Source organism: Ovis aries, chromosome 19, assembly GCF_016772045.2.
Source record: "Ovis aries strain OAR_USU_Benz2616 breed Rambouillet chromosome 19, ARS-UI_Ramb_v3.0, whole genome shotgun sequence".
Taxonomy (NCBI): Eukaryota; Metazoa; Chordata; class Mammalia; order Artiodactyla; family Bovidae; genus Ovis; species Ovis aries.
Genome location: NC_056072.1, coordinates 60,395,179 through 60,405,401, shown reverse-complemented (window position 1 = coordinate 60,405,401; position 10,223 = coordinate 60,395,179). Strand labels below are relative to the sequence as shown.

General features: G+C 59.4%; 1 protein-coding gene across 5 annotated transcripts in view; it reads right to left on the bottom strand.

Annotated features, from left to right (window-relative positions):
- The window catches only part of ZXDC (ZXD family zinc finger C), a 30,718-nt gene that overhangs the window by 9,284 nt on the left and 11,211 nt on the right, over nt 1-10,223 (bottom strand). For 2 of the 5 annotated variants that reach the window (XM_042236480.2, XM_042236481.2), the window contains exons 6-9: nt 7,133-7,779; nt 6,249-6,311; nt 5,730-5,814; nt 972-1,096 (exon numbers count right to left, since the gene is read on the bottom strand). In XM_042236480.2, coding sequence (XP_042092414.1) covers nt 972-1,096; nt 5,730-5,814; nt 6,249-6,311; nt 7,133-7,779 — 920 coding nt within the window. Of the gene's footprint in view, nt 1-971; nt 1,097-5,729; nt 5,815-6,242; nt 6,312-6,486; nt 7,780-10,223 lie in introns of those variants that run through there. The other 3 variants (XM_027957883.3, XM_027957885.3, XR_009597528.1) reach the window with 2 other exon arrangements.

The window sequence follows — 10,223 nt, the reverse complement described above, 5'->3', positions numbered from 1 at the left end:
CTGCGGAAGCAAGAGCACCATGTCAGGGACCCCGGCCCCAGGAGGCACCCCCCGGACGCGGCTGCGCCAGCCCAGCCTGTCTCCCGGGGAGGCCCGAGGCCCACACTGACTGGGGCCGGCGGCCGGCTGCCTGCCCTCCCTGCTCCCACAGCCCTGCTCAGCCCCGAGGCCCACAGCCACGGACACAGAGGCGCTCAGTGAAGATGCGCCAGGGGTCAGAGCCACGCGTCCTCCCCCCCTGCCAGCCCCGGAAGGCAAGGCTGAAGGTGACCGCGTCCCGCCAGATGCAGGAGCCCAGATCCTGACCAGGAAAAGTGTGGACGCTGCGGCACAACAGGCGGGGGTAGGGGTACTGTCTGCGTCTCTGGGTGTGTGTCTGTGTGTGTCTCTGGGGGTGTGTGTGTGTGTCTCAGTGTGTTTTCTGTGTGTCTGTCTCTGAGTGTGTGTGTCTGTCTCTGAGTGTGTGTGTCTGTGTCTCTGGGTGTGTGTGTGTCTCGGTGTATTGTCTGTGTGTGTCTCTGGGTGTGTGTGTCTGTGTCTCTGGGTGTGTGTCTGTATGTGTCTCGGTGTGTTGTCTGTGTGTCTCTGGGTGTGTGTGTGTGTGTCTTGGTGTGTTGTCTGTGTGTCTGTCTCTGGGGGTGTGTGGGTCTCTGGGTGTGTGTCTGTGTGTCTGTGTGTGTGTGTGTGTGTGTGTGAGTCTGGGTGTGTTGTCTGTGTGTCTCTCTCTGGGTGTGTGTGTGTGTCTCTGGGTGTGTATGTCTCTGGGTGTGTCTCTTGTATCTGTGTCTCTGGGTGTCTCTCTCTGGGTGAGTGTGTCTCTGGATGTGTGTCTGTGTGTCCGTCTCTCTGTGTCTGTGTCTCTCTCTGGGTGTGTGTCTGTGTGTCCGTCTCTCTGCGTCTGTGTGTCCGTCTCTCTGGGTCTGTGTGTCCGTCTCTCTGTGTCTGTGTGTCTGTGTGATGCACGCTCTCACCTGCAGCAGCTGTACCTGGACACACGGCAGGGCGCCGGGCACGGCAAGGCCGCCCCACAGCCAGGCTCCCGGGCCAGCGCAGACGTCCCCTTCCCCGAGGCCTGGTGCAGACTCCCCAGTGGCTCCTGAAACAGAGCACGTCCTCCTGCGTCCTCCACGCACACGGTGCTCGGGCCCCCGCCCTCTGGAGTGGACCCCGCCTCACCCTGCACACCCACCAGCCAGGGGCACTCGGGGTCCCTGACACGTGGAGCACAGAGCTCTCGGGAGGAGGACGGACGGAGGCTGCCTTCCCCACCCCCACTCCCAACACCTGCTAAGCGGCTGTTTCGGTCCAACTTCCGTCACAAAAACCATCACTGTCTTGGTTTTATAACAATACACTTAAAAAAACATTGACCAGGAAGCGTTTCCTAACCCCAGAAAGGGTTTCTCTGACACAGGAACACGGCCCCAGCTGGCTCCACTGCCCAATCTCCCTGACCCTGGACGGCGGAGTGGGTATGGGCGTGGGGAGCAGGGGGCGGGCAGACATGTTCGGGTGCGGGAGTGCAAGGGTGAGGTGCCCGGGCGACTGGTGGACATGGGCACAGAACAGCCTCGCACGGAAAACGAGCCTCCCCACGGACATGGCCGCGCCTGTGGGGGCTCACTGCAGACGCCCCGCCCCAGCCCCCGCACAGCCTCCGGGTCCACATTCTGGCCTCCGCTGGAATTTTACGGGAGCCCCTATCAGGCCTGCAAGTCTTCATCACCCCAGCACACTTCCCTGCTACAAACATGTCCATAAATGGGAATCCTGCTTGTTTTTAAAGTTTATTTAAATGCACTTTCCAGGAGTGAAGGTTCTTCATCTGAAAAGCTGAGTTACCGCTGCAGTTATTAACAGTGCAAACCCATCGAGGAGAAGACATATTAAACTGCTAACTATGAAACATCAAAGGGGAAACCCTGCTGACGCGTCGAGAAGGGCACTGCCGGCGTGCTCCCAGACAGCTCGTGTCTGTGTGAGCTTGGAGACTGTTGTCGAAACAATTTTTTAACAAAAAGCTCACGTGTTTTAAACAGACCTCAACCCAACTCTGCAGCTGCAGATTCAGCTCATTTGCTTTGGATGAACCCCGCATGGTACGGACGCAAAATGACGTGGGGTCTGACTCCATCCCACACCCGAGCGGACACACCTGGCACGCCAACGCGCGCTTCAAGGCGCGTCGAGGAAGCCCGCCACGAGACCACTGGAGTGAATGAAGGCGGGCCCGGAGACGCACCTTTCGGAGTCACTTTTAGCAGCAGACGAGATGTGGGGCTGTCTCTGGTTATTAGGAATCTGCCTTCCAATACAGGGGGTGGGGGTTCAATCCCTGGTTGGGGGACTAAGATCTCATACACCGTGGAGCAGTGAATCCCGTGTGCACCAGAGCCGAGACCCCGTGTGACCCAGCGAAGCCCGTGTGCACCCCGTGTGACCCAGCGAAGCCCGTGTGCACCCCGTGTGACCCAGCGAAGCCCGTGTGCACCCCATGTGACCCAGCGAAGCCCGTGTGCACCACAGCTAAGACCCAGCACGGCCAACTTTTTTCTAAAGTAGGCAACGTTTACACGACGTGTGTCTCCTACTCATCACCAAGTCACATCTAAAGATGCAGTGAGTCTGAGCCCCTCTCTCCTTGACACTGATGACACGGCACAAGCCGTGCCGCCTCTGAGACCCCAGCTGGGATCCAACCCCGCCTTCACGCACAACTGTGGGCACACGTGCTGCTTAGATGGGAGAATAGAGAGAAAGTCACACGTACAGATCAGAGCTGAACTCCCCTGGTTCTTCTAGATGTTACGACCGAGTGCCTGTTTCACTCTTGGTGACGGGTGGGTCCACGGGGCTCAAACACGAGCCCAGCATCTGTCAGAGACGAGCACGTCCCTGTGTTCACGAGCTCAAGCCCGGTCAGCTTTGCCCTCTAGGTCAGCACACACTTGACTGAGCGAAATCACAGAAACCCTCCTTCCAGCACACCTTCAGCCCACGCGAGGGCCTGTGCCCCGCAGACGCCACAGTCACTGCCAGAGGAGCTGCTGCCGCTGGCATGGAGGGTGCTCAGCTGGGCCCCTTCCCCTCTCACCTGGGGGGGGCCCCGTTCCCCTCTCTCACACCCGGGGACCCCCTTCTCCCCTCTCACCCAGGGGCCCCTCTCCCATGCAGAGAACATCTGAGCCATCAGTGGACCATGGCCCACCATGGAGTGTCGGGAGCCCGCATGAGGAATTCCTCCCGTGACGAGGTCATGTGGCAGAGCTCTGATGGCAAGGTTAATGGGACCTCAGGTTTTCCCCCTGGAATTTCCTGAGCATCCACCCCCCTAAAATAAGAATCGGCCTGCTTTTCCACTCTTCTGACATTCTCTGGAAAAAGTCAATTCAGGGCTTTAGTCTTCTGCATTTGAAAGAGTGTTTCAATCCAAAACCCCCTCTGATGGCTTTCTAGCCTGCCTGCAGGACTCGTACAGCTGTGCGTGTGATTGTTTGAGGCCTCCTGACCACAGGAGGAGGCACAGGAAGCTTAAAACATCCTAGGAATGTAGGGGCTTCCGAGGAGTCAAAATCACTAGAATAGGACTGATTAAAGGTTTCATTTGTTGAGCCTATACTTGCTGCCAAATTTTCATATCCTTTGTTTTTAGATATAGTTGGTATATAGAAAAACAAGTAGTAGACCTGGTATTAGCAACATTAGATCTTTGAGTTAAGTACCTTCTTTGTTATAACCCACTGCGCCTTTGTTCTATAGAGATGTAACTTTAGCGCTTTAAGGAGATGCAGATTAAAGCAAAACACTTAGGGGAAATGAAATTAACATTCATTAAGGAGGAGAGCCAAAAAGTGTTAACAAGTCTCTTGGCCAGAGGATAATGTAAGTCACCTGAGACCTTCTGTATACAAAAAGATATACAGAAAGACTCTGGGCTGCGAACGCTACATAATTTTGTATTACCCATCGATCTCTGTATAATCAAAAGTATAAAAGGCCTTGAAGGACAGTAGGAGGAGAGCCAGTCGCTGGACTGGTTTCCCCCGTTGTCTCCTCTTTACTCTAATTTCAGGCTGAATTCCCATCTGGGACGTGGAGGCTCACTGTGTCTACTTACTTGACCCGGCTTCTAAGATCCGTGAGAGAGAGAGCCCAAGGCAGGGCACTCTCCGATATTCAAACGGGCGCCGGAGGCCTAACGTAGAAGCTCCTTGTCTGGAACTTTATTGGTTTTCCACATAACCCAAGTTAATCAGCCTCTTCTCTCCACTTAATCTTCCTACTACACTATTTCTTCCTAATCTAATCTTATATTAATAAATAAGTCTTTCCTCACCGACTCCGTCCACCCTTCTAATTCCCTGGATCCACCGGGGCTGGACCCCGGCAGGGAAGGCGTGTTTCTACATGTTTGCAGTTCCACCAAAAGCAAGGCTCTGGGGAAACGCACGGCTGGCCCGGGGCTCTGCAAAAGGGAAGGTGGGCGCGCACTTACGCTCCTCCTCCTGCGGGCTCTCGGGCCTCGAGCTGGGGGCAGGGGTGGGAGCCTTCCCACTCAAGGAGACGCGCCCCCTGCCTCAGGTGGGAAGCCTGGACACTTGGCAGGCTCCGTCTGGAAAGCCATACAGTGCTTGAATCACTGAGCAGGTAGACACAGCCGACCACCCCTGCAGGGCACAAGCAAGCCAGCAGGCTCCTGGTCCTGAACACGGTAAGTTCGGGGACATTTCTGCTGACCTTCCCGCATGAGCAGAAGTCGTCTAGCTGAAAGTGAGCGGGGTGGACGTCAGCGTCTTCTGCAGCCCTGAGGGAGTGGCAGGCCCAGAGCCCGGGCCTCGGGGGCCGTACAGAGCCCCCACGCCCAACTCACCAGGGCACAGCCTCCGGTCACGTGACAGCCTCCTGCACGCTGACAGGCCCGCTGGCCTGCGGACACACTGCCCCAGCTCTGCAGCAAGTGTGTGCATGTGCGCGGGCGCACACACAGGGGAGGGGCCAGGGCGAGGGCGGGGGTGCACACACGTGAGAGGCCCGAGGCACAACGCCTCCCGGCGACCCCGGCGACCCGGGCGAACAGACCCACAAACGCTCACGGCTTTTATGACTGAGAACTGGATGCACGCTAGAAGCCAGCTTGAAAGAAAGGCAAGCTAGTAACGTCTGACCAAGTGATGACCCTGTCTGGTATGTTTCTAAATGTCCTAAGTTCTAAAAAGATAACGCTCAAGTGTTAACACGAACAACAAGGAAACGAAATGGCCCGACAGCCGCCGCCCCGGCCACGCCGTCTCCACGGGCCGTGCCGTCTGTGCCCCCACCGCCCCGGGGCTCGAGGACCAGGGGGCCTCCTCCCCCGTGACAGTGAACACCGACCACAGGCAGGCACCACAGGGCAGTGTTTACGTGAAGAAAGCCACGGAAAAGAGCGTGTTATCGTCATTCAAAGAAGAGACCAACAGACGAGTGTACCGCGGATCCTACACTCCTCTCGATGCTTTTGAAATAATCTGTAGTTAAATATTTCACATGGTGCTTCTTGAGGAAGCCAGCAACAGCCTCACAGGCACCAGGTACAGGCACCCCGGACAGACGGACGAGGTCGCAAACAAGCACAGACTGTGCAGTCCACCCTGTGCTTTAGAAACTCCACAAAGCGGCTGACATCTTAAAACCAGAGGCGCCCTGCCCAGGGTCCCCACACCGCCCCGGCCCAGCACACGCAGCCTCACCCAAGCGGCTCCCGGCACCTCTCTGCCTCTTCTCCCTGGCTCGCTGGACGGACTGGCAATCAGTTCTCGCTGAGCCTCCACCTTCCTGAATCCAAAAAAAGAGCAGCATCAGTCGGGACCCGAACAGCAGGGGGGCAACTGAGCACAGGGTCCATTTCGAGGTCAGACCGAACACCACGCCGGGCGACGGGGACGCAGAGTCACAGCGGCGATGTGACTCCAGTCCAGGAAGCAGCACTTATTCCCCCGGACGCTAAACCGTATGAAACACCTCACACGGACCAGCCTGTCGTGAGCTGAAGACCTCTCTGCTGCCTGAAACACAGGACCCGACCACCGCCCCACAGCCTCAGCATAGCCCTCCCCCCGCCCGGGGCCAGGGCTGCGGGGGCCTCAGCCGGTGAAGCGGCCGGTGCTCCAGGGAGGGCAGGACGTCCCCGAGCGCCCGGTCCGCGGGCGCGGGGCTGGGAGCACCGTGAGGTCACGGCCGACCCTCATCCCCGGGGGGCTCGGGCCTACCTGCAGGCCCCTCTCCGAGCGCCTTCCGGGCTCCCAGACGCCAGGCCGACCCCAGTCACACAGCTAGCGAGAGAACGGACAGGGTCGGGTCAGCCTCATACGCTGCTGGCCCTGGGCCTCAGCCATCTCTGCGTCACTCACGGTGGAGCACTTCGTTAAATCGTGGCCAAGTGAGATTTAACTTTTTGAACATAAACATCACTATTGAATTTAACCTGCACCACAAAGAGAAACCTACTTGACTGCTCCCACCTGAGGCTGAGGAAACAGACTGTCCCAAGACTCTGCGTAAGTTACTCTCAGTTACAGTGAACAGGTAACTGACGTGAGCGCAGTCACAGCGCGCCAGCGTCAGGCCTCACAAGCGGAGAGGCGTCATGGCCCTTCGGAGACAGAGCTCCCAGACCACTCTCCTTTTCTCGTCAGTCCTAACGGGTAATTCTTCCTGGTTTTCACGTCCATGAACCTTCAGACACTGTTGACGCTGCAGTTCCTCTGTCAGGAGTCCGTCTGAGGATCTGCCGTTGTGTGAGACGCTCAACCACCAGGACACGTCAACGTTATGAACGTCCCAGCTTTTCTCAGGAAAAGACACATCATCCCCCAAACCCCAGCGCTCAGAAGACCTTGGAAATCGTGTCGAAGCCCCTCGTTTCAGAAATAACTGAGGACTGATGGCTCGGACAAGTTAAGCGATTTGCTCAAGGTCATAAGCACTAGTCTGTTCCAGATTCGAGACGGGAATTCAGGTTTCCAGACTTGTAGCCGGGGCTCCACGCTCTCGCAGGCCCCTAGGAAGCGTCTGCAGTAGAGGGTCAATCCAGGACACCACACGGCGGGGCAGGAGCCGAGCTAGGAGCCGGCGACCCCAGGGTGCCTCGTACCAGGTAGAAGCCGCTGGTCCCCGCCACGAGCCCGGCGTCTCTCCGAGGACCACGCTGCTCCGAGGGGCTGGACTCTGCAGGCTGCAACGCCCCTTCGCCCAGCTGCTGCTGCCAGCCGGGCTGGGCGCGGGGGGGCGAGTCTGGCTCCATCTTGATGGACACCAGGGGCTCCGGAGCGCTGCTGGCTCCCTGGGGGCCGCTCGGGGTCAGAGCCTGGGGGTCCTGATCCAAGCTCTTCACGGGCACAGCCACCAGACAGCCCAGGGTCCCTGTGCCCATGGCCGGCAAATCGTCCGTGGCGAGGCCGCCCTGCTGGAAACCCACGGCTGCTGTCCCAAGGACGAGGGGGCTGTCCGGGCCAGGCGGGACATCACTGTGGGCCACGAAGACCAGCGGGTCCATCGGCCCAAAGGAAGCCTGACCGGCAGGTAGGTCCCCTCCAAGAGAGGCACCCGCAGGAGTCACGTCGATGGTCAGGATCCCAGGGCCCAGAGCCGCATCGGGGGGCCCGGGGGCGGCACTGCCGTCAGCCGGCGGGTCGGAGAAGAGAACCGCAAGGTCCACGTGGCTGAACTCGCCCTGCCCGGGGCTGCCAGGGTCACCGCCGGGCGTCAGCGTGCTCGGAGCCCCCAGTGGAGGGAAGAGGTCTGAAAAGGAAGGAACACGGTGATCAGAGATGGGAGGGCTGTCTGCGCTTGCGACGCGGGCGGGGCACACCGAAGAGGCGCGGACCGGACTCCGCAGCCCCTGCCAGCCCCCGAAGGTGCCACACTCCGCAGGGAGGAGCCGCGGGGGATGCCCGGGTGCCCGCATGGGGGTTCAGAGCCTCGAGCCCCTGGGTCTTCCCCCAGCCACTGATGCTCCCCAAGTAATAGTGAGAGAAAGTTTCACCCTGAGTCCTTTAGGCTTCACACCCGTCACACGCACGGCCCCGCAGTGCCCGTGGAGACCGTGTCCTTCACAGAGCACGAACCTCCGACCTCAGGCCGCACTGATCCTGCGGCTCGGGGACCCTTCTGGGGTCAGCCGTGTCAGGCCACCTCTCAGCCTGGTCTCCGCCTCTCCCCAGCTTGAGGGGGAGAACGGGGAGGATAGTGGGGACCAGCTGGCCGGCCAGCCTGCAGAGACACACGGTAGGCCCCGTGCACTGATCCCAGGCTGCGGCCCCCTGGACCCAGCGGCTCCCAACAGGCTTGGGGAGCCGCCCTGTTTCTAGACGCCCCCGGCCCACGGCAGGCACAGGCTCAGCCCCCAGGCGGGCTCCCCCGACCACCGCGGCACCGGCGCCCAGCACTCGAGTAGCTGCTCCTCGGGGAAGGGAGGCCAGCCGTGAGGCCACCCTCGGGAGAAGGGGCGGTGCCAACACTGACCGACGCCACTGGACGCTCACGCTGGAGTTCAGACCCAAGGGCAGCCACCATCCCAGCCCTGGTGAGCACTCGCCAGGCACCAGGCCACCAGGGAGGCAGGAGCGTGAGAATCTGGCAAAGGAGCCAGGAGGGCTGCGACAGGCCTCTCCTGCAGCACCAGCAGCCCAACCCGGAGCGGGCCCTGAGCTCACACCACCCCGTGGACACTGCGGCAGAGCAGCTACGAGGTTCCACTGGGGACCCAGGGAGGAAAGCTGCCAGACGCTGTCCCCGAGCAAACGGAGGACAGCCACGCGGAGAGCCTCTGCCTGCGGCTATGCTGCTACGGAGCTCAGATGCTGGGCCCAACCACCGGGGCCTCGACGATCACCCAGCACCAGGGAACATTCTGGAGAGACGGCAGGGCCTCTCTGAAGATGGTAAAAAAGGAAATATGTCTCCTTCTCAAAACTTTCCAGTTTCCTAGACAACCTTGCTGATTCAGATCCCTATGAATAAATCAAGAAAGATAATATGGTTTTCCTGTGGTCACGTACGGACGCGAGAGCTGGACCATAAAGAAAGCTGGGCGCCGAAGAATTGATGCCTTTGGACTGTGGTGTTGCAAAAGACTCTTGAGAGTCCCTTGGACTGCAAGGAGATCCAACCAGTCCATCCTAAAGATCAGTCCTGGGTGTTCACTGGAAGGTCTGATGTTGAAGCTGAAACTCCAATACTTTGGCCACCTGATGCGAAGAGCTGACTCACTGGAAAAGACCCTGATGCTGGGAAAGATTGAAGGCGGGAGGAGAGGGGACAACACAGGATGAGATGGCTGGATGGCATCACTGACTCAATGGACAGGAGTTTGGGTGGACTCTGGGAGCTGGTGCTGGACAGGGAGGCCTGGTGTGCTGCAGTCCATGGGGTCACAGAGAGTCGGACACAACTGAATGACTGAACTGAACTGAATCCAGGCAAACATCAAGAAATACCAACTTGCTCGTAAACACCTTATTTAGCATTTTGTGAATTCTGTAAGAGTTTACTGGAGACCTGCCACATGCGAGAGGCAGATATTCACAAGCCACACACAAGCACTAGCACCGGCCACGTGAAGGCAACCAGCTCCCTCAGAGCAGCACGGCCCTGCCTCACCTCCATCCAGCGTGACCCCACCAGGAACACCGTGAGGCAGGGCTCCTCCACAACAGACACACACTCCCCAGCAGCTACAGTCACGTCGAGCCGTGAATACCTACCACTCACAACAGACCCCCTCACCTGCCCAACACGAGGCCATGTCACCTCAGACCCGGGACATCCACACGTCACACGAGGCCACATCACCTCACAGACCTGGGACGTCCACACCGCCTATGAGACCACGTCAGGTAACAGAGCCGGGACGTCCACGCCTCACACGAGGCCACGTCACCTCACACGAGGCCACGTCACCTCACAGGCGTGGACACTCCCAGTCCCCTTCCTGACATGCCCTGCATCCCACTCCCCCTCCCAGCATCACAGAGCAGGGCGGGGGCTATGCCCAAGGCGGGCAGGCAGACCTGGGCAGAGCCCAGCGGCAGCCGCTCAGGGGACTGCAGCCAGGACTTCACCCGCGAGGCCCTGCATGAGCAGCACACCCACCAGGCCCTGGGGAGCAGGCGGCGGGATGGATGCGGCGAGAGGCCGCTGTGCAGCACCCAGCCCCTGCCCGCCACGCCTGGGGGGCTGGGCTC